General features: G+C 33.7%; 3 protein-coding genes across 4 annotated transcripts; 2 read left to right on the plus strand and 1 right to left on the minus strand.

The window, feature by feature from the left end:
* Positions 1 to 804: 804 nt before the first annotated feature.
* On the plus strand, positions 805 to 2,077 carry LOC8279170. Its single transcript, XM_002518255.4, has 2 exons — positions 805 to 1,248; positions 1,680 to 2,077. The coding sequence occupies exons 1-2, from the start codon at positions 907 to 909 to the stop codon at positions 1,785 to 1,787; spliced, it is 450 nt and encodes a 149-aa protein (XP_002518301.1). The 5' UTR covers positions 805 to 906; the 3' UTR covers positions 1,788 to 2,077.
* Positions 2,078 to 5,066: 2,989 nt separating this feature from the next.
* Positions 5,067 to 14,058, plus strand: LOC8279167 (telomerase reverse transcriptase). 2 transcript variants are annotated; one of them, XM_015718682.3, is made up of 12 exons: positions 5,067 to 6,579; positions 6,675 to 6,755; positions 7,310 to 7,375; positions 7,477 to 7,645; positions 8,595 to 9,217; positions 9,338 to 9,464; positions 9,775 to 9,919; positions 10,129 to 10,267; positions 10,382 to 11,587; positions 12,235 to 12,800; positions 13,043 to 13,312; positions 13,546 to 14,058. In XM_015718682.3, the coding sequence occupies exons 1-12, from the start codon at positions 6,334 to 6,336 to the stop codon at positions 13,817 to 13,819; spliced, it is 3,912 nt and encodes a 1,303-aa protein (XP_015574168.2). In that variant the 5' UTR covers positions 5,067 to 6,333; the 3' UTR covers positions 13,820 to 14,058. The 2 variants fall into 2 exon arrangements, with proteins under 2 accessions (XP_015574168.2, XP_048231442.1); XM_048375485.1 differs by lacking the exons at positions 5,067 to 6,579; positions 6,675 to 6,755; positions 7,310 to 7,375 and having other exon boundaries at positions 7,514 to 7,645; positions 8,651 to 9,217.
* A 242-nt stretch (positions 14,059 to 14,300) lies between these two features.
* On the minus strand, positions 14,301 to 23,046 carry LOC8279166 (probable sphingolipid transporter spinster homolog 2). The gene is made up of 16 exons (XM_002518251.4): positions 22,726 to 23,046; positions 21,963 to 22,091; positions 21,221 to 21,322; positions 20,255 to 20,359; positions 20,098 to 20,173; positions 18,928 to 19,002; positions 18,638 to 18,740; positions 18,494 to 18,559; positions 17,737 to 17,818; positions 17,431 to 17,528; positions 17,086 to 17,162; positions 16,840 to 16,953; positions 16,190 to 16,309; positions 15,950 to 16,078; positions 15,152 to 15,230; positions 14,301 to 14,713 (listed from the first exon to the last, which is right to left on the minus strand). The coding sequence occupies exons 1-16, from the start codon at positions 22,860 to 22,862 to the stop codon at positions 14,580 to 14,582; spliced, it is 1,626 nt and encodes a 541-aa protein (XP_002518297.2). The 5' UTR covers positions 22,863 to 23,046; the 3' UTR covers positions 14,301 to 14,579.
* Positions 23,047 to 23,588: the final 542 nt, after the last annotated feature.

Here is a 23,588-nt window from a genome sequence, read left to right on the forward strand (position 1 = left end):
AGAACTCTTCCATGTTATAAGGGATACATGTTTAGGACTCAAGACCATCAAGTTGAGCCTCATATATACACGCATATATAGAAACCCATGTTAAAGGATATATGCCAAATTAAAGGTTAAAAGATGCGTAAGCTGGCCAAAAATGGTTCAATTAATTTTCTCTTGGGTAAATCCCATGTATAGGTCCATAAATTTATTATCAATATTTTTATATTGTAAATATTAATTGAGGCATTTTTAAAATCTAACGTGCATGCATATTTTCTATAGATGGGTATTATAGTTTTTTTATATAATTTTATAAAAAGTTCTTGAAATTTATCTTTTCTAATTCATGATTAGAAATCTTGATCTTTGTATTAATATAAATGAAAAATATTAAATCTATATAAGCCTTTTTATTCTTATAAATAATAAAACGTTGTAATTTTCTAAAATATAGTTGAAGTAACACTAAATTAAACTTCGATTTAATTTCAGAATTTAAAATTTAAATCTCAATTCAAACTTATTAATTGAGACTCATTTTAAGTTCAAATTCAATTTGATGGAGTTCTTGAAATATAGTATAAATCATCTCAAATGATTTATTTATAAAAAAAACCTTTCGATAATTTTAGTAACAAACTTAAATAATTTTTAACTTCTCCGTCCAAAATCAATTATTGCACCATTATTAATTTGGTCGAGGGACTAAAAGGGTGTTGATGTTTACAAAAATAATAATCTAGGGACTTAATAGAACACAATCAAACTTTAAGGACTCGATAACAAAAAAGAATTAAGAGTTCAGGACCTGTAAATGGGTTTTGCCTTTTCGTTTTCGTAAACAAAGATATGTAAGAAAAAAATTTCTCAATCTGCTAATTTCAATCAATTTCCAATCCTACGTAAAACCCTACCGATATGAAGAAAATAGCTGGAAAGGCATTGAAGGCCAAAGGAGGGATAAAGGTCCCCAATTTGAAGGCATCAGTAGAAGAAGAAATCAAGCCCGTGTCAGCAGCAGCTTTAGCGGCAGCTAGAGAAGCGGTGATAGGTCAATCCCACAATCACCTCCACCTCCGCAGCAGCCGCCTCCACCACCCGCCTTGTGCTCCTTGGTCCGCCATAGTAAATACCCAACTAAAGTCCAAGGAGGTCCCATCTACTTCTTCTCACATTTGCAAATTCCTTGGTATCGTTGAGCCTCCTGGCTCTGATACCTCAAAACTCATAGCTAATTTTATCAAACTTCACAATCGCCAGGTACCCGCTTAATTTTTTTTGTTAACCTTTTTTTTTTCTTTTCTCATCAGTAATTCTAATTAATCATGCCAGTGATATAGTTGTAATGATGAGGTTGTTAGTTAGCTTAGTTAATGTCTTCCAAATGTTTGATCAATGAACTCAAAGAAGTCGTGTGATCATGCTAATAATATATTCGTGATGACTAGTTTTTTTAGTTATTTAATTAAGTTGATCTCTTCTAAGTGTTTGATTAATGAACTAAGAGAAATTGTGGAATTCATTTTTTGGTGAAACTTTTGTGAATAATTATCAAGGCACTAACTTTCTAGTTATTTTCAATAGGTAATGGTAATGGATGTGAAAGAATTGTGTTTCCTTTTTTTTTTTTTGTTGAATTCTTGATGCAAACTCTCTTTTCCTTTTTGGTTGCCTTCTATTATGTCTTGCAGAACCCTGCGAAGAGGAAAGACCGTTATTTTCTGGACAATTTGATAACTTTATTGAGCAAGGAACAGAAAATTGGGATTGGAGAGATTGCCAAGTTGCTTTCCAATTAATTGAGACTTCACCTCAACCTGACTCTGCATTCCATTATTTTTCTTGGACAAATTCTCATGGGATTGGAGCATTAAAACATTTGAATATGTTTAATGGTGTTGATGGTCGTATGATTCTTTGTTCTGTAATAATGGTTCAGTATGCTGTCATCTTTTTGGTCTCTTCTGCTCTGGATACAAAGGTGTGGCCCTCAGTGTCACTGCCTAGGTCTCCTTGTGTGCCAAATGTACTTGTGTTAAATTTAGGCATAATCATAGTATGCATTTGGCATGAAATTGGTCATTTTATATTTAGTAGCCCTTGCCAATGCTTTTCCAGGATGAGCCATTGAGTTTGAGTTTTAAATCATTGATCATCTCACCTAGAAATTGCAGGCTGAACAATTGGAATTTTTGGGTTAATCAATCCAATTGGTATGTCCTATCCTTTCATTCTTATCAGGTATGATGGGGCTGTAATTCAGGCAATCCAGCGAATTGCCTTTCTCCCCGAAATGGGAACCAGGGGATTGGTAAGAGGAGAAAAAGAGAAATTAGTAAAACATTTGCTGGCACATGTATCAATCAAATGATATTTACATAATCAGGACTTTTACTTACAATCACAAAGAACATTTACAGAAAGAAGGAAAGAAAATCTTAAAAGAAAGATTCCTAGCACCAGCAGCTATGTTTAAGGGCCTCCTGAAACTTCTCTTCCAAAGCAGAATCTTCGGCAGGCAAAGAAGGATCAACCATAGATGATGATGATTCTTTCTTCTTCTGATATCTTCCTTCGAAGATGGTGTTGTCTTGTTGGACCCATTTCGCTGCAGAGAACTTGAACCCAAAAGAAGAAGTTGGAGAGGCGGTCGTTGAAGGAGAAAGAGACGGGGGAGAAGCAGCCTTGATATGGCTGGAAAGGATTAGCATGGCTGCTGTAGGAGCCATTGATGATGGGAAAGCCCAGGCGAAAAATGGATAGGAAAGTGACTGAATTTATAGTATTATCAATGGATGGATAATAGTAAGGTACGGATAGAAACAGGCAAAGAAAAAACTGTGGGTTCAATTAGTTGGTTTTGTTGGTGGTACGGAGATTAATAATCAGATGAGGTCAGGGCCACGGGAGATAGCATGTATACATATGTTTGGGAACATTCACTTGACTGATAGCATCAAGCATTAGAGAACATTTACGGGAATCTTTTTCGACAGCTCTACAGTAAAAAAATATTTTATTTAACACGTTCTGAATTATTAAATAAATAATTTTTTTTTATTTTTTTAATTATATTATATTTGATAATTAGGTGAGCGACATATTTAAATATTTAAAAATAATTTAAATAATAAATTGTTTATTTCAATCTATGGATATAATGCAGTGTGCAAATACAAGGAATACAATGAAAAAAGAAATCAATGGCACATGTGAGCTTAATTGTTCTTGAGTTTTAGCAGTCTCTGTTCAATGAAAGTGGATGGGACTGGTTCACATGAGGTAGATGTCTGACACCTGTGACTCAAACACTTTTTACTATTTTATTTTATTTTGGAAATACACTCCTTAAATATGAGGAAATACTGTAATATAATGGGTATTTATTCTTTTCTTAAAAAATATGCAAGTGCATATTTAGAAGATTTAATTTAATGATGGGTCTATATTTTAATTTGAGTTGAGATTCTTTTATAATTTGTGATAAAAATTGATAGGTCTCATTATTAATTAAATTTGAGAGTTAATGTTTTTAATAATTTAATTTAATTATTTTAGATTATTTTTAAAATAATCTTTCAAGGCGATTTTTGTAATTTTATTGTGATGGAATGAAAATCAATTGTGCATATTAAAAGTTTGTAAGTCGCCAAAAAACTTAACATACTTACATGATATAGTTTTTCTGCTAATGTAAATTTTTTTTTTGTGGTAAGTGCAATTAACTTATCATGCCATTTTAAAAATATTTATTTTTAAGAAATTTTAATTGTTATGCACTTTTTTCTATTTTTCTTTTGTTGTCGTTGGCCTTTTTTTTTACTATTGATGGTAGCTGATTTTAATTTTTCGCTAGTATTTTATTTTTTATTTTTTTTTATGATAGTTATTTACAATAACTAATTAAATTATATATTTTTTATTTTATTTGTATGAGTTGATCAGAACTTATAAATTTTAATATAGATGACAAATCAAATATGTATAAAAAAAGGTCTCATGACTATTAAAGTTTCAACACTTAAAGATAAATCAAGGCCTCCCCGCAATAAATATAGATTTATTTGATTGAGAATTCATCCAAGATCTTATGTTAGATTTACTTTCTTTAATTATTTATTAATTTTATTGATGAAATATTATGAGTATTTTTTTACGAAATTTTTTTTGTCTTCCTCCATTGAGATTAGGATGAGTTTGAGTCTAATATTCAAAAGATCAGACTCGTTTAAAGATCTGTTAAATGACAATACAAACGATACGTGGCTCAGTATAGTTACTGAATGGAATATATTTTTTGCTAATACACACATAATCAAGATGGTGTATATATTTTGTTTCCGTCAACACGATCAATAAAGTTTAGAGAAAAAGTTTATCTTTATTTTATTTTTATAATAAGATTATTATATTGTTTACAAGTTGTATTTATTAGTTGTTATTATTAAAAAAATATTTATTTTAAATTTAAAAAAAATGTAAATAAAATTATTAAAAAAATATATAAAATTCCCAATTTAATATAATTTAATTAGTAATTAGGCAAAAAAGACATATACAACTACTCATAATTAAATTTTTTATTATTTTTTCTTGTGTAATTCATTATCATTTAAAGATTAACTTATCAATTAAAACGAGTCAATCCAACTGATAACTAAATATCTTTATTTATTTATTTTTATGATTCAATGCTTAAAAATATATTAGATATTTTTATGTGTTACTATCAATTAATTAATTTTTATTATATATTATATATTTAAATAAATATTAATTTTATATAAATAAAATTATTATAAATAAATCTAATTAGTACAAAGCAAATAACTAAATTAGTTTAAATATTTAAAAATAAAAATTTATATTTATTACTTAAATTTAATTAAATTTAAATAAATTAAATTTTAATATTTTAGCTCGAACTTAAATTTAAACCTAACAAAATCTAACTTGAATTTCACTTTATCTATTTAGAATTGATTTTCTAAAATTTGACTCGTATATTTTACACTCTATTTATTAAAATAACCCAACTTTCTTTTAGGAAAACCGTTTTTTGTATTTTCTCAAGAAAAAGCTGTAGAAAAAAAAAAGCCTAATTATCTAAAAATCACTAAATTTTATATTTTTTAATAATTTTTATTTTCTTTTTAAAATATTATCCGATCAGGAGAAGTCGCGGTTTTTGCTGACTGTATATATTTTTTATTTTAAAAAAATGAGTCAGTAACAAATACTGACTCATCTAATAAACCTAAACGAACAGTAAAAGAAAACTCTGGATTCGGCATTGGATAAGACGCAGACACAACAAGATTTCGCAACGCTCTTAGTGTAGGATTTTGCGACGAACTCAAACAATAAATGTCAGCACCAGTAAGATTGGAAGGATGAGTTAATCCAAAAAAAGAACCATGACCTAGAGATCTCTTGGAAGCTTTAGACTTCCTTACAGCAACATGTAACTTCCCATCGCTACCAATTTTAGCATCAGTTTCTAAGAGATCTCTTCCATCTAATGAGACAACATCAGAATCCATTTTAAATAACACAATGGAAGCAGCAGTTTCAGGAAATTGCTCCATAATCAACATTTTAGCACCTCTGTACTGAAAAAAAGAACAACAAAAGCGTGTGCCAAATAATACACTGCAATACCACAACCTGAACCATAAGGCTATCAACATACTTATCATACATAACGATTAACAAAGGTATGCCCATGATAAAAGTATTAGGCAGTGGGTCATCATTTGCCTGGGTCCCTTCTTCCCTCCCAACCCCTCCTCCCTCATCACCTTCTTACTACTATGCACCGCTGGCCAAGTCCCAAAAGTCTCTTCTTGTTGATCTGAGTCCATTGATTTGGAGTGTTTATAAGGTGTTGCTTGTATCCTCTTTGAGGGATTCATGTACATGGGTCTGAGAGGAGCGGTGGTGGTTTGGATTGGAAAGCTATTGAGAGGAATTTTACAGATGAGACTGTTTTTTTTTGAAACCATGGATTGTTTTAGGGATCAGTTATTGGTTTTTAGATGAGTCAACAGCTAGCTTTGTTCGGTGGTTTAGGTTTATTGTATGAATCAGCATCTATTGCTGACTTAATTTTCTCAAATAATGAAAAAGAATAAGTATTTTGTGGTTGAATAGTATTTTTTTAAAAAATAAAAAATAAAAAAGTAAAATTTGCTGTGAAAAAATAGATATTACTAATTAAAATTGTTAAAAGATGTAAAGTTGTGTTTTTTAAGTAACGAGGCCAAAAAGAAAACTCACTTGAGACTTCCCCTCCCTTGCTCCTCTAAAACTCAAAAGCTTTCCCTCTCACTCTCTTCTACTAAAATGAGGAAGAAACGAAGGGTTCCAGTAGTGCTATGGAGGCTATTTGGGGACAGAGCACTGACTCTATCAGCCACAATCACATCTTTCATTCCACAATCACACCCCACCTCATTTCTCCTCCAACAACCCCGTGATCCTTCTGATTACATTAAGCTTCTTAATCATTCCTATGTCGTTTTAGACTCCAATGCGCCTCCTTTTGCCGCCGCTAAATTCCCTCCGAGTAATCATTGGCCGCAACATGAGGTCCATTTTAGTATAACACGATATTGTTTTATGTGTGTTTGTATTGTTCTGTAAAACGTCACCTTTGTTTTCTTAATGGCTGTGTTTGTTTTCAGATTGTGGTAAGGACTATTGAAATGATGGTGAGAGAGCAATCAACGGTCTTTAATAATGTATTATGTAGTGCTTATGACAAGGCAAGTTCTTTTATTATGATTTTCTCTTTTCTTTTACTATTTCTCGATAGCTGTATTTATGTGCTTTGGGAAGTCTAAAAATGCAAGAATTCAATTGAATTATTGCACGTGTATTTGGGAAGTCTATTGCTTCGAGAGTTTAATTCTGTTTGATTTAAAAGAAAAGAGGCATTTTCAAAGAAATGAAATTATATTAAAAAGTGACTTGATTTTGCAAGAATTCTATTCACTTCAGTTTAACTATTGCACATGATTTTATTACTCGGAACAAGGGAAATTTAGATTGAATTGAATGCAGGAAAATATTCCTGTAGCCAATTTCCATTACTTTTGAACTGTCAATGTCTTAGTTTGATTATTCAACATATACATGCATAACTATCTACATACATGTGTGTGTACCTTCGGTGTATTTTTGGGGATGAGATTACATGTACAAGGTTTATATGTAAGCTAATGATCATAATGTTAATTATTTTGTGCGTTTGAAGTGGAGTTGGTTTTTTTATTTGTTTGTTTCAATTACTGAAGGTTGTCCTGTGCCTTTGTGACAGTGTAATCATTCAAGCCCCATTGTGGAGCTTCTGACTTCATCAGCATGGAGTCTTCTGCTAGAAAGGGTATGATATGGATTGAACTGCATCAAGTGATAGTGTTCCTGGGTATTGCTTACTGCTTAGAAAGTTAATATGAGGTGGTGGAAAATTTTTGCACAATGCAGATTGGAGATGATACCATGGTTTACCTTCTAAAGCATACTTCGATATTTTTGCCACTTCCTCCCAAGAAACACTGCCAGGTGGCTGGTCCACCTGTTAATAGTTTGGCCCTTAAGTTGATGAAGAATAAAGCAGAGCCACGGCATCAAGATCCTTTGGTCAACCATTTTGGTAACTAAGAGTTGAAATCATATGTTTCATTGCTTTTCAGGATGCAGTTATTGCATATTGATTCTCAAGAAAAAAATAATACACAAATGTAGGTGCAATTGCCTGTCCTTTTCTTTTTGTCAGAAAATAAAGCAGTTGATAAATGCTTCCTTTTGCTCTTGGACTTGTATGTGGAATAAACTTTGTCACTAGACCATCTACTTATGATCCAAAATTTGTTCTTGTTAACAATCACTACTCTGATATGATAATCATAGCTTTAAAATTTGTTGAGCTAAGAAAGGGGATGATATATGTTAGCTGATTGCCTGATACGGAAGTTGATATACCATTTTCTAGCATTACAAATAAGAGAATAGCATGCCAGATATATTGCATCCTTTCCTTTAAAGCTAACTTTGTACTTCTGATATCATATATGCTTGATGTATTACATGTACGCAATAGAAAGTCTTGAGGGTTTTGGCAGAACATGAAGCAGTCTCTACTAACAATCTCCGGTAAAGTTCCTTTTCTACGGAAACTTAGAACTGAGATAGTAAAGTTGCAACCTATTTGGAGATTATGTAAAGATGAATTTTCATGGAAAAGAATTGGTGAAATAAGAAAAGGATAGAAACTAATATAAGGCATTGGAAATTTTATGTCTTCAAGGATCAAATCTTTCAAGTAATGAAGTGTGTTTGACTTTTACCTTTTTCTCTTCATAAGAAGTCTTGATCTCCACCTACCCCTCCAAATAAAAAAGCTTAAAAGTAGAAACAAAAATAAATGGGGATTGAGCTGGAGATGTTTTGTCATGTCCTGGTTTGTTATTGCAGTTCTGTATTTCTTTTACTTTCTTATTGTTGTGATTTTGCTATATTTATTTTCATTTACAGTATATTGCTTCTATGAGATTGATGGGTCATTGGAACATGATCATCCAAGTCAAATTTGTTTTTATCAGGACACAAGAAGAAGAGGGATAGGGTTGATGATGCTAACTCATTGTCAGATGTGCAGCAATTCAATCCTCTCTGTGTTATGGGTTGTGTAGGCTGTGTTAGTTGCAGTGGCAGTTTTATAAAGCCTTCTGGCAGTCATCTTTGTAATAACAAGGGCCAGATCGATGTCCTTCAAGCAGCTGCACCAATGTATGAAGTGCATTTAAATGAGGAACTAGTGAATATGAGAAAGCGTTCAAGACCTTTTAAGTGGGAGCGCTGCAAAAAGCGTAAGCATTCAGATATTAGTGAAAGCAGTAGTACACCTATCAGCAGGCATCCTGTTAATAGATGTTGTCAGATGAGTATTCTTGAAGCAGCTTCACCAACAACTGGAGCTTGTACTGTGAATTATGAAGGGTTCCCAATTGAAAAATTACCCGGCTTAAATCAGGTTATGGCAAAGGCAAAGCACAAAAAGCATTCAAGATTGTTTAGGTGGCAGCGCAATAAAAAGCGCAGGCATTCAGATGTTGAAGAAGCCAGTGCTACTACCTCTTACTTGATGAACTGTATTGATGAAGATACTGCACCGGAAAGACTTCAGTCTGACCTTAATAACATTAAAATTCATTCCCCCGACAAGGTAATTTCTATATGGAATTGTGGAATGGTATCTGTGGTTTCATATTATAATGTCGTTAGGCTATAAGTTTTCCCGTTATTGGAGATGGTTTCCTCCTATTCAGTGTTTTTCATACTGCAGATGCCCCAACAATGCCCTTGTTGTCTTGTATTGCAAGATGCCCTTTTAGTTACTAAAGGTGCACAGATTAATAGGCAACCTATATTTTATAGTTCGGAACGCTCTTCATCAGTTCTCCCACGAAAACGTATCCTTTATTATATATTGAGATATGTACTATGTGCAAATTGTGTTCTCCCATCATGGTCTTCTACTTAGCATCATGCTATCATTGCCTACTTTACTGATTCTTTCTTAAATCTGCAGAAACTTATTTTATGTAATTCTTTGTCCTTCAAAACTCCAATAAATTAATAAGGTTATGCTCTTCCACTTTTAAGCATCTTACTTTTCTAGAAACACAGTACTATTCTTCAAATTTGTGCTGTTCTAAGGTTCCAGTCTGTTTTCTTGATTATAGAAAGAAACAAAATTTTGACAACCTTGATTATATTCAGATCTATTAAATTCCTTGAAGCCAAATTTTTCTGGTTCAAAGACTCTTTTCGGTAGTATTTTTGGCTTATCCAATGTAAATGCAAGGGCTCCATCAGTGCTATGCTCCCACAGCAGTAGCTTCTGTCTTCTTGGTTCGGCATGCCTGTAAGCTGAGGTTTTACATGCAACATTTAGGGTTTTAATAAACTTAACTTTTCTAACATAAAAAGAATACTCAAATTGTTCTCTCTTTCATTACTTTATATTGCTGATCTTAGTTTGGTAGTTCTCTCGTGAAGTTATATTTGCTTGGCATAGGTCACAATAACCAACTAATAGCATGTGTTTATATTTTGTTTGCTTTGATTCCTTAGGTATCATTCACTTATTAAATTCCTAAAGACTCTTATACGCCGAAATCGTTGCTGCAAGCATTTGCACTTGTTGGATAAGCATTGCGCTGTTCCGTCATTGACTCAGGCGATGAATCAAAATATGAGCTCATTGTTTGAGGTTAGTTTTCAGCACAGGACTTGTGTGAAGTATAAGACGCATGTGATTTTAATTTAATATACTTTTATGGCTTGTAAGAAGAAAAGAAGAATTTTATTAGCAATCTTTTCTCAGGAGAATGATTCAGAGAGCGTGGTAACTAAGAAATCCCGTACGGTTAGTATTGAGCATTGCAATAGAACTCTAACATCTGAGAATCCCCAGACTGGGGCAATTAGGTCATACTGCTCGAAAAGTCAAGTGGTTTCATTCATATGGGCTGTTTGTAGAAGTTTAGTTCCTCCAGATTTGTTAGGTGCTCCCTCCAACTGGAGAATCTTAAGGAGAAATATTTCCAAGTTCATTCAGCTACGAAGATTTGAAAAGTTTTCATTAGTCCAGTGTATATATAAGTTGAAGATATCAGGGTTCCCATTTCTTTCTGATAAGCACTCTTTGTGTTGCTTGAATGCTAGGATGTTAAATAATGTGCCAGAGGGACAATGTAAATCGAATGAGGCTGCAAGTAATTTGAAACATATGCTTTTAGAGAAATGGATATTCTGGTTTTTCTCATTTTTGGTTGTGCCACTCCTTCAAGCTAACTTCTATGTCACTGAAAGTGAGCATGGCAAACAAGATGTCTTTTACTATCGGAAGCCAATTTGGGAGAAGTTGAAAAATACAACCATTGCTGGCTTGAAAGACCAGAACTACCAGCATTTAGATCCCAGTGAGGTTAAAAGTATTATAGGCAATAGATTATTTGGATTCTCAAAGCTCAGACTTCGCCCAAAAGAGAATGGAGCAAGGATGCTTGTAAATCTCAAAGCACCATCAAGAATGCTCGTTCAAGAATCCTCTTCCACAGGAATACCTGGAAAAGCACAGTTTGGTTCTAAATCAGTTAAATATAAGCATTTCAAGCCTGTGAATTATGTTCTTCGTGATACGTATGCTGTTCTAAAAGGTATACTGGTAAAAGAACCAGAGAAGTTAGGGTCATCAGTTTTTGACTATAATGATATCTATAGAAAGTTAGGCCTGTTTATTATTGACCTGAAGAATGGATTGAGTACCATTCCCAATGTATACATTGTTGTTTCTGATGTATCAAAGGCATTTGATTCTGTTAATCAGGATCAGCTGCTTAGTGTAATGAAAGACATTTTACATGAGAATGAATATCTTCTACAACAGTCTTCTCAAGTTGTCTGCACCAAGAAATCTTTGTGGGTTCATGAGAATCTTACATTAATGGATTCAGAAATTGGTGCTGGTTTTACAAAAAAGAGTTCTTCTGGGCGCTTTGGGTCATTGCATAGTGTGCTCATTAATCAGGTACTTGATCTGATCTTTTATTGATTTTTGCCAGTCCTCATTAATCGGGATTGACATACTGTGAATATGCCTTTGTTACACCACTGGTTTTACAAAAAGGCATTCTTCTGCTCGCTTTGGGTCATTGCAAGCCATCTATTCTCCGCAGTATACCTTTGTTACACCACTGTGAATTTTCATTTTCAAAATTAAGTGCAATACATAATCACTGCTATACTTTGTGGTTTATTCTTCCAAAATATACACAGAACATCCAATAATGGAGAAAATCTTGCCTCTTACAGTTTAATAGAAGTTCATGGTTTTCCAAGTTATCTTGTGTAATGTTTTGATTAATGTGATTCTTTCAAAATAGTTTCTCTAGTTGATCAGTAATTATACCATCCATATCAAACAAAGTTTTCTTTTACTTTTAGTGACCTTTAAATTGGGTTCATACATGTTAAGAATGATGAAAAGCCGATGGCTCATTCTGATATATATATATGGTTGGTACAGTTTTATAGGTTTAATATTCTATTCTACTATATTGATTATTATCGGAGGATATCTTATCCTCCACATTGTCAAGTTATTATAGTCAAGCATAGACTTTCTCTTGTCAGCAATTGACTCATTTTAATTATTTATGTTTTGTACTGTTGTAGGGGTTAGGTAGGTATATGAAGAAGAAAGAGATTCTTTTCAACCTATATGAGCATGTGAAGTGTAATGTGCTGCAGTTAGATAAAACATTTTACTTGCAAGGCATAGGTATACCTCAAGGAAGTGTTTTGTCTTCTCTGCTGTGCTCAGTATACTATGGTCACCTTGAAAGAAATGTGCTCTTTCCATTTATTGAAATAACTCGTGGACCAACTGTTGAAGATTTATCTAGAAGATGCAACAGTTGGGATTCTTCTGCTGCAGGAAATAGCAGTGAGGATAGACTTGGTTCATCTCCTTATATCCTTCTCAGATTGATTGATGACTTGTGCTTCATATCAACCTCAAAGAAGCAAGCTGAGAGCTTTTACACCAGGTTACTGAGAGGTTTCCGGGATTACAACTGCTATATGAATGAAGAAAAATTTTGTCTTAGTTTTCATTCTGGACATGAACTAGCACTTCCATCAAATAGGGTTTATATTGGTGAAGATGGTATCTCATTTCTTAGATGGAGTGGATTGCTTTTAAATTCTTGCACTTTAGAAGTTCAGGCTGACTACACAAGGTTAGTTCCTAATGATTTCTTATGGACAGAATAAGCATCCATAGTTTGGCTTCTCTTTGGTTGTATTTCTGGTTGTTAGTTTCACTGGGAGTCGTAGCTGATTTATCTGTGTCCATATAGCAGTTGTTACCTGATCTTGTAGCTATGTGTCTCAAATATTTATCATTCAATCAGTTTTATCGCTTTGTTTAACCTTTATGCTCAATATGGTTATCACATAATTTATTTAATCTACCACACAGATATCTGAACAACCATTTGAGGTCGACTCTGAACGTGTCCTGGCAAGGTAAACCTGGTCGCCATCTGAAGGCAAAGTTGTCTGCCTTCATGAGACCAAAGTGCCATCCCATATTCTTCGATTCAAATATTAACACAGGGCCTGTTGTTAGATTAAATATCTATCAAGCATTTTTGTTATGCGCAATGAAGTTCCATTGTTATGTTTCTGAGATGTACATCTGCAAACTACGCCCAGGATTCCATTTAAAGATCATCAAAAGGTCCTTCAGGTATGTAGTACTTTAATATTGTTACTTGAGATAAGCATATGCATATCATGATATATGTCATGCTAATTAGATTATACCAGTGATCATGCTACGAGTTATTAAATGGCCATCACCAAATAGCTTCTGCACAATATATTTTCTTTTAAAATATCTTACACTGCCCATGAACGAGTTCGGCTTTTGCTCCTTTCAAGTTCTATCCGTGTGCATTGATCTTTGTTCACTGATTCTAGGTATATGTACGCACTTATAAAGAAAATGATGTATTCTGCACGCACTGGCTCCCATTTCCATCCAATTCTTCAACTGGAGGCGAGAGAAGTTGAATGGCTTGGGTTAAATGCTTTTGTCAAAGTGTTGAAGAGAAAACAATCTCGGCACAAAGAGTTGCTGCATTTGTTAAAGTTGAAGTTGTTAGCCCATGAAATAAATGGGAATGTGTCTTCTCAACTTGAGTATGCAGTTGATAGCTCACATTCCTCTGTAATGTGGAAGATCAAATATTAGATGCTAGTGTGTAACATATATGTATAGACATGGTGATTGACTTGATCCTTCTACTTTTGACATCACATTTTGCTCTCCAGAGTTTCACCTGAAAAAGAAAAGAAAAGCCACCTTGAGTTGGCCTACCTCTATTTCTTCTTCGCCCTTTTTTGTTTGGGTTGCAGTGGGAGTGTATTAATGGTAGTATTACTAGCTAAACAGAAAGTTATTAATGTTTAGAGAAAGTGTTTCCCTCTTAATTTTTTTGTGATATGTCAAATAAAACCATTTCTTTTTAGTATTTTTTTTAAACAAAGATGAAGTTTTATTCATCACAGAAATTAATTCAGTACAGCAAAAGAAATTTCAGTTACAACCCAAAAGACTAAAGCAAACTTGATACATGTATCTAAGCCTTAAAGAAAACAACAGTAAAAATTGACAAATTTTGCCAGCAGGGAATAGAATTTGCTTTTAGCAACTGAAAAATGTGCGAGACAGATTGAATCTGGAAGCAGAACTATTATTACTGATTTATTTCTTTCTGGGTCACTGAAAGAACTATCAAGGCAGATGAGAAGACAATGGATTAATATCTTGAATTAGATACCTTAAGTCTATAATTTTGAACTAAAAGCCTTTAGATGTCTCATGAGAGACTATTTACAGAAGAGAAGAAATCACCTAACCTAACGATTAGAACGAGGACAAGTACAAAAGAACGTATAGGAATGAAACCAGAAAAAAATAACAGGATCTTTAAAATACTTCTTGTGAGTATTCATGGTTCAGCAGACGTTGCTGTTGTTTCTGCTGTCTTGCCTTCAAGTAAAGGTGTGGTGTTTGACCTGTCAGTCACAGCAACTTGATGCTCGCTTTCTTCATTAAATTTATCTACACTCTTCAGAAATATTCCTGCGGAGCGCAAATGAATTACATTATATCAGTCTCTGCAGGTGGTATGGCAGTCTCTATTTGATCCTAAATGATATATATATACCGACTAACCAGAGTTATTAATCATTGAAATCTCTATTTATTTTTCCAATTTACGGTTAGCCTTGAGTATCCCATAAATCCCCAACCCCCAGTTCTAGTGGTTCAAACTTGAGACCTCCCAAGTTAAAAAGCTCAAGTCTAAACATAGGCTGTCACCACAACCATTTCTTTTTTCTAATACAAAATAAACAAAAAGGATAAACCATTCCTAAGCCATATTTGTAGTGACCAGCTTCTCTCTTCATGTATTGGATATAGATGAGCAAATCGTATACTAAGCCTGGTCTAGACTTCAAAAAGTTGACCTATTACATCTTTCTAGGACACTACGAAGAAATAACTATAAGAAATTACCTATAAACCAAATGAAAGCTGCTGGAAACAAAATGGCTGTCAGAATAAGAGCAGTCAGCCTCCAATTGTTGATTTTGTCCTGCAGGATATCTCTAATGTTGAGCGACTAAAGTTGTTATTACACATACGATATGCAAGCAAATTATACAAAGTGCTTTGAAGTCAATTTCTATATCCAAAATGCTAAGAGTGATACAAGTGTTATACTCATTGGCCACCTTTATGGTCATTCTCTGCACTCAAATTCAATTGCACTTCAAGTGTACTTATAAGAAAGAAAAAGGGTTGTGCTTCTGTCTTCCATCTTTTGTACAAATCCTATGAATGTATCTTAATCTTTCTCTGAAAGCCAACCATTTTACTAGTGGCCAAGTGATCTAGTCAAGGAAAACTAAACTAAGGGATTGTTTTGATTTAATTGTCATGATGAAATTCAGGTTTTTCGTCTACATTTCTACTTGGGAAGTTTAGGGGGTTTTCGCCTACATTTCTACTTGGGAAGTTTAGCGTTTACTGTTTAGTACTATATAAGAATTTTATAGTCATTGGAAATCTTTCAACTTTTTTCTTTTGCCTCCTATCTTGTTTAGTATTGTTTTTGAGTTTTTCCTAGTTTAGGATTCCTAAGCTTAGTAGAAGTAGGATTAGCTATCAGTTGTTACCTAGTTATTTATGAGGTTGCTATTTGGATGACTTAAGAGTTAAATCAAAATTTAAAAGTTTGTGCTTTTTGTTGTGCCTTGTATAACTTTGGTTCTATAATACAAAGGCATGGCCATTAAAGCAATGAAGGCAAACCTGGAGGACCCCAACGAGGGGTGAGGAAGGTACATCTCCAAAGATGTGAATAGAGACAATGGACATAGCCATAGACAGTGGTCTCATGCTTGGTTTAACACAATGGAGACATATGTAATTTACAGGACCCTGCACAAACACACAGATTTCTTGAAGTGAGAACGTAAAAGCTGGCATTAGAGAATTAAATGGAGGAAGCAATTAACAATAAAGTCATTTCTGCAAAAGAAATGAAAGTACCTGAGTTGCAAAGACAAGTAGTTCACCAATTGCAAAAAGAGCAAGGAACACGTACATGCTCTTAAAACAGAAGGCGGAGAAGCAAAATATTGCACCAAGAAATGTAGCTACTGAAAGAAGCTGTAAAAATCAAAAGTGAGATGGCTAATTACGAAATACTAACTTTGTCTAATATTTATGTAAAAAGTGCTCAACGACCTTAATAAAAGGGGTAGCAGTTAAGACAAACTCCATCAGATGAACAAATATACAGCAATAAACCAAGTTAATACGCTTGTTATATTTCATATGTCAGCAGTGAAAGAGTATGTTTCTGAGATCTTGAGCTACTAGCTGAAACTACAATAAACTAGCCTTGGATTGACTCAGATGATAGTTCAATTCATCAATTACTCACATCCAAGCTAAACATTTGATGAGCTATAGCCCAAAACCATTTTGATGTAAATTGGAGAACTCAAAAAGTAGAATTTAGTAGTCATTAATGGACCCACAAGAAGAAAGTGAATGTGAAGTGTACTAATTAAATCAGCCAAGAACTAGTGATAAGGTCATCCAAACAAAATGTATTAGTTTTAGAATTAAAAGAGGCCAAATGACTAGTATTAAGCAAAATGCCAATAGATCCTTTAAATACAGGAACAATGTACCTTAAAAGCATTAGGAATTGTAGAAGTCATGTAATCCAGAATGTAACCCCCTGCCATTGTGCCCAATATTCCACAAACAATTGTAATCCCTCCAAATATCATATCTGCATTGGTCTGCCAGAAGAACATGACTTTAAATAAGGCAGCTACTTCACCAAGCCTTTCTTAATTTATTTTTGTACCATTTAATTTATGTATCAACAAGTGCCATTGTTGCATCACATACTTACCAAAGGTGAAACTTACCATGTTGTAGATATTATAACCAGCCTTGGGTCCCCAATATGAGTATGCACCAATGACGAAATTGTATGCTATATAACCTATGAAAAAGAAGGCCGGACTCAGTACAGCAAACTAGTACATAGACAACTAGCAAAAGCAACATGTTTCCGGTGATGCTAACATCCCATGCCCTGTAAAACACTCAAAAGCAACAAATCCAGAAAGGGACTCTGTGGATCAACTGTCAAGGATAGGAAACAGTTCAGGGCAGAATGAAATCTTTTTGCGAACCTTTAGATAATTACTCTTTTAGAGCAAAACTAAGGAAATGCTACTGAAAAAGCCACAAGGGTAAGAAAAAGATACCTAGAACATTTACTACGTAAACCTTTTCCACCAAAAGAGCTTTCATGTCTTTTATAAATCTCGAGAACTGATTCAAACTAAAGGTTGCATACCTTGACCTGCAATACATTTTTGAAAAATCCAATAAGAGTTTGTCAATAGTGATATCAGATTAACAAGCAAGGCAAAACTAAACATGGTAGGCACTGTACAAAAAATGGCATATACAGCCAATGGCTGGTAATATTTCATGTTAATATAAATATTCAGCAAAATAGAAGAGCTAATTAATAATGGATATTATGAGATGAGGATAAGTAAACTCACATGCAAGATGGCTTTGGGCTTTTATCATTTAACTCTTCCTTAACAGACAAGTTTTCACCTTTACCAGCTGAAGTTTCTGTATCTGCATTAGCATTTAAACCAGATTATATCTAAGAACAGAGATATAGGCTTTTCATTCATTAGAAAAGAAAAAAAAAAGGATCCCCAACAAAAACTTTTGAATGAGGAATAATTGATGCCTCATGTAATTACATACATTTTTCAACATAAAAGACAGGCATATGACTGAGGTATCTGATAATTTTGGCATTATGCCGTTAAAATCAATTATATTCAGGGAGATCATAATTAATCAGCAACATGCTCCACCCTAGCCCCGGGCAAACACTCTAATGCTGATGTCACCACCCTAGCCCCAGGCAAACACTCTAATGCTGATGTCACCACCCTAGCCCCGGGAAAACACTGCAATACCAACCTCAACGCATTGAGGTGGGAGAGCCTAAGTCTATATAATGTCTCATTGAAATTTCATACTTTTAATGCGGATCCAAGTCTCATACCTTGCCAACTAGGATCGTAACAATGATAAACCTCAAAAGGAAATGTATATAAGTAACTAGATAATTTCTTTTAAGATAAGCATATATATACATGTTCAACAACTTGGATAGTTGTGGTAGAACACATAAATTGATATGTTATGCATCTATTTAGTAATGAATTTTTGACATGAAATATGCATGACTTGTACTGAATGATCTGATGCCATATTGTCATAAGTATCATATAGCACCTTGGACTTCTGAGACAGCTGTCTCTACAGACGTCAGTGCTTTCTTTGATTCAGCAGGAGCAAAACCTATATCACAAATTGTTTAGGGATAGATGGAAAAGAAACCTTCAGGTCAGATGAATAAAAGATGTAATCAGTTTGCACCTTTCAACTGTAAAGGCTTCATAAGAAAACCTAAAACAACAAAAGGAAGCATCAAAATCGCCTCTCCCCAAAATGCCCAACGCCAATTAGCATGATCTCCAACCTATTAATAATAGGAAGATAAGTGGAGTCACATATAAATTCAAGGATCATATGAAAATATGATGGAAATAGTGATCGCTCGATAGATCTTGCAGTTGTAACTGATTACAAGGTAAATCGATAAGATAATATTTTATCATAGGAACCTCAATGCTCAACAAGCTTAATGAATAAAGTATTGGACTTACCAATCCACCATAGACATAGCCGAAGGCATATCCACTAGGTATACACATGTAGAATATAGCAAGCCACGCTGTTTTCTGATACAAAATTAGGTATGAGACAGGATTATAGGACAAGAAAGTCAGTTGCAAAGAGAATGTACCAAATCCAATTCAACATCTCTGGCAACAATGAATCAAATGTACAAAGAGGATAGATCTAAAAGCTACTTCGATTTTAAGAAGGACTTATATTCATAATTTCATATGGTTTCACTTTTGAAATAAACATGAGTGTTTCACCTTCCATAGATGTTCTTGAAATCATATAGCACTCATGAGCATGTTCAAAGTTCATCAAGCAGGTAAATGCTAAGTTGGTGGTTACACACCTTACTTAGCTCAAGTGGAAAAGTTCTGCAACAAGAAAAAGCTACCAATTTGTCCTCAGAGATCAAACTTCAGAATTAGAGACATTTATGGTCTGCATACACATTCGAAAGTGTTGCAAAGCGTATGACACTGGATGGCATTAAGGCAATATTCTATAAGATACTTTGACTTTCATTGACATTAAGGTGAAGCTTCATGTGCACACTAAGAAAGTATATCATACTTACTTTGGACAATGTTAATGAATATACAAGTTCTTGTTTACAGTGTTCAGCTATATGATGCAACATGACTAACCTCTAGATTAAAATAATGAAGTATTTGCAACCCCAATGGAGCAAGGCATCTTATAAAAACTCTAATGTAAGCTTAATAATATTATGATATTTCTTAAATCACAAGTCCTCTAACATTTGGTGCAAAGTTCATGATCCCAAGGCACATGAAGCATATCAACTTGTACTGAGTAATATCATTGGTCATAGACTCATAGTTAAACAATCTTTGTTATGCTACCTAAGATCCATATAAATCTGAAGCAGATAATAATTGAACCACCCCACAAAATGGACAAGTATCTCTAGACTATGGAGCCACGACCATTGACACACAGCATAGTCATTCATAAACCAAATTAATTTACATGTCAAACACCAGAAAAGCTGCATGGTTCTCCAGCCACCTTCTATGATAAAAACAGCCCACAATTTTACATAACTATTATTTCTTTCAATTATACAGAACAAACACCAGCAAATATACTAATTAAAACCATTCACAGAAAAAGAAAGAAAATATAACCTGAGCAACAGGGGCATTGTCATCAATAAATGGGGCTGCAAGACTTATAAATGAAGCCTCACCAACACCAACAAACCTAAAGAAGACAATAAAAGAGTTAGCTACTTTACTTTTGTCGTGAGTAGATGAATACAGAAAAGAAGAATTAACTACTTACATGCGGCATATTGTAATGGACCAGAAATTAATGGAAAAACCACAACCAACGACTGCAAGTGTCCAAACTGATAATCCAACTCCAATAAGCCGAAATGGATTAAAGCTGCAAAATTTCCATTATGTATGAGGATTCACTCAAATCTCTAACCATAAATTAGATTCTAGCTTTTGTCAAATTACAAGAAACTGAGGTAAAAATCACCAATTTCCCTTTTCTTTTCTCTTCAATTCTTGTGGCCAACACAGTAAACAACATTGCATGGAAGCAAAAGAACAAAATTATGCCATATCAAGGCACAAGGAAAGGTAAACATCTTGAACTGTATCAGTTTGATAGAGAAGTTTGAATGCACAAATATAAAATAAGCACTACTGTTTATGCTGAACTGAACTTCACATTTTGTGCATTATGTGTAAGTGGTCCTTAGGAGCAAGTACTATAAGACGAATAATTTCTCAGCAAGAGCACAGCTATCATAAATGTGCAATAAACTCACCATTACAGATGCACACACGTATAAAACATATAAACAGTTTCTAAATGATCTTGTATCATTGAAATCCATCATATTGCATAGCATACTGTGAAGTGTGAAGATGAGCATACTGATCTTGAAGATGCAACAAGCAAAAAGCTTAAAATTGCCAACTTATAATGATTGAACCTCCACTGCCATTGATGCTTATAAGCATGATAAAGAATACCATTCATAAAGTTCACCTTACGAAGATAAGGTTGGGATAAATTTTTTATCAGAACAACTGTTTGAAGCAGTTATAATTAAATCCCATAATATACACTCTTAATTTAACCATAATGTTTTCTAACCATACTTATAGCCAACTTTTCTGCTACATTCATTTCTTGCAAATATTAATTTTGAAGTTGAAAGTTAACTTTAAACCAAGCCTCTGACCCTCTTAAAGTATTAAACTGTATCAGCAAGCAAGAAGCAGTCATTACCTCTTTGCTAGTGATGCGAATATTGGAGAAGCCACTAGAAGTCCAACCATGAAAGCAGACGATAAAACTCCATCTTCAAAATTGTTTAGATTAAAGTCCCCCCTGTACGCAACAAGGAAACCAAACTTAAAAAAAAACTGCTTTTGAGTTTCTGCAAAATATGTAAGCGACAGTTCTCAAGTGGGCGGATAGAAGGTGGTACAAGAGTAATATTGAGAGCAAATTCCAATCAGTTAAGAATAAATTAGAACTTATAAGGGGAACGAAACAAAAAGAACATACAGTTTGAATCTTTACCAATTAAAACAGATTAATTGTATTCTGCAAGTAGCAAAAATCAGATACTTTACACTGGCATTGGATGGACACTGGTTCAGAAGCTAGGTTTCTCAGTCTTTACTTTTCAGCTTCCTTTTAAGGAAACAGAAACTTCCTCACAAGAGGCATATTGGAAGATTGAATAATTAAGCTGAGTAGTGCTATTACATTTAAAGTAGAAATATGAGAAATTAGCATCCCGCCATAACAGCCACTCAATCTGAGATTAAAGGAAGAAAGGAGTTAAAATGCCAACCAAACAGTTTAAGGCCTTGTGATAGCCAACAAGGACTCACATCTTGGCGACCTAAAGTAGCTCAGGTTGGTCTTTCAGATCAAGTGGTTAAGTCCATTAGGAGGGCTACCCGCAAAGGGTGAAGGGAGAGTATTAGACATCCAAAGAAAAGAAAGGAGCAAGTCTTACTGTATTCCGGTACCAGATGTGCATGTACCACTTGTGCAGGTTCTACGATTTCCATTAACACCATTGCTTGCAATTGCTCCTCTATCCACATAATTTATCAAGTTGATGATACAAAAAATAACGAGCAGCCTGCAAAAATAAGGTTAAAGAGCTTATCATACACCATTATAGCAGCAAACTTCACACAAGAAGCACAAAATCTACAAATCCGTGCTGCAGAATCATACAATGCTAAGTCAAAATTTCTAAACTATCAGACAATATCACTCAATCCAATAACAAAACCACCCGGCTTCTTATCATGAATAGATAATTTGCCCACTGCGTTTGATAAAAAGATTACAAATAAATAAATAAAATAAATATAGGCCATCACTAGTTTCATTAGGGTTTTACCTTCTAAATTAAAGGTAAATGAACAAACATATGGAAATGAAACTGTATACTTGCCACTATATTCTCTCATTAGTTCATTAAAAAGTTTTAGAACTTCAATTAGATAACTTGTTCTCTTCATGTCTTCACTCTCATCCAATTGAGAATCTAAAAAATAGTAAAAACAGAAGCCTCATTCAGTCTTAAAAATTTTGAACCCAGACGTACATTTCCCACCAAGCAAATCAACACCCAGAATTATACAAAAAGTTATCAAATACACAAAAATCCAACCTTTTAGCAAAACTCTTGAGAAGCCACAGCAACCCAGAACCAGAAACAAAAAATTGCTAATCAAGAAGCAAAAGCCAAAAAAAAAAAAACCCACCTTTTAGGAGTGAACCATGAAGGTGCAGGAGCGGAAGAAGGAGTTGGGACTTTAGCCATCTGAGCATCCCTTGATGGGTTTGGCTCCTCAGAAGAAGATAATGGCTTGACTTGTTTGGTTTCTTCTTCTTCTGCCATTATGAAAGCGATACTTATAGAAAATAACTAAAAATAAAAACAAAACAGCTACTGTGACTTGGCTTTTGAATGGTAGTTAAAGAAAGGGAAAGAGAAAAAAGAAGAATTTTTAACTGCTCTCTCTTTCCTTTTTTCTTGTACTTTTGCTGGTGAAAGTGAATTTCATAAGTTCTACTTTTATTATTTGGCTTTGAAGCCATGAATGATTGAAAAGATTAAAATTTTTAGAAATTAGTTATTGCGATTGGCTTCGTTGCAAATTCGTATCTTTGTTTAGATTCTGATTGTTATTATTAGTATTCTTGTTCCTCGATCTTTTAGAACTTTCCGTTGGATCAGATGTGTTTGCATGCATTATATCACTTGCATGTTTAAGGTGGACACGCGGCTGCGATATTGACACGTCTGTCTGCAGGTAGATGGAAAAGTTACACAATGAAATTAAATCGAGCAACAGTAAAACTAAAACAAGTAAAAAAATTTCACATTATATTAGTTACTCTAAATATTTTAAAAAATATTTTTTTATTTTTATTTTATAATTTTATATTAAAACTATTTTCGTCAGAATTGCTATTCAGTACTCATTAATTAGGTTTAGTTTTATACTATTTACCTCATAATTTTTTTATTAATATACAAATTCACCTTTATATTTTATCTTTTACTAAGATTTTCTTGTATATCGAAAATCAAGCAATTAAGGTACTAAATTAATAAAAAAAA

The sequence above is a fragment of the Ricinus communis genome, chromosome 6, assembly GCF_019578655.1.
Source record: "Ricinus communis isolate WT05 ecotype wild-type chromosome 6, ASM1957865v1, whole genome shotgun sequence".
Lineage (NCBI taxonomy): Eukaryota > Viridiplantae > Streptophyta > Magnoliopsida > Malpighiales > Euphorbiaceae > Ricinus > Ricinus communis.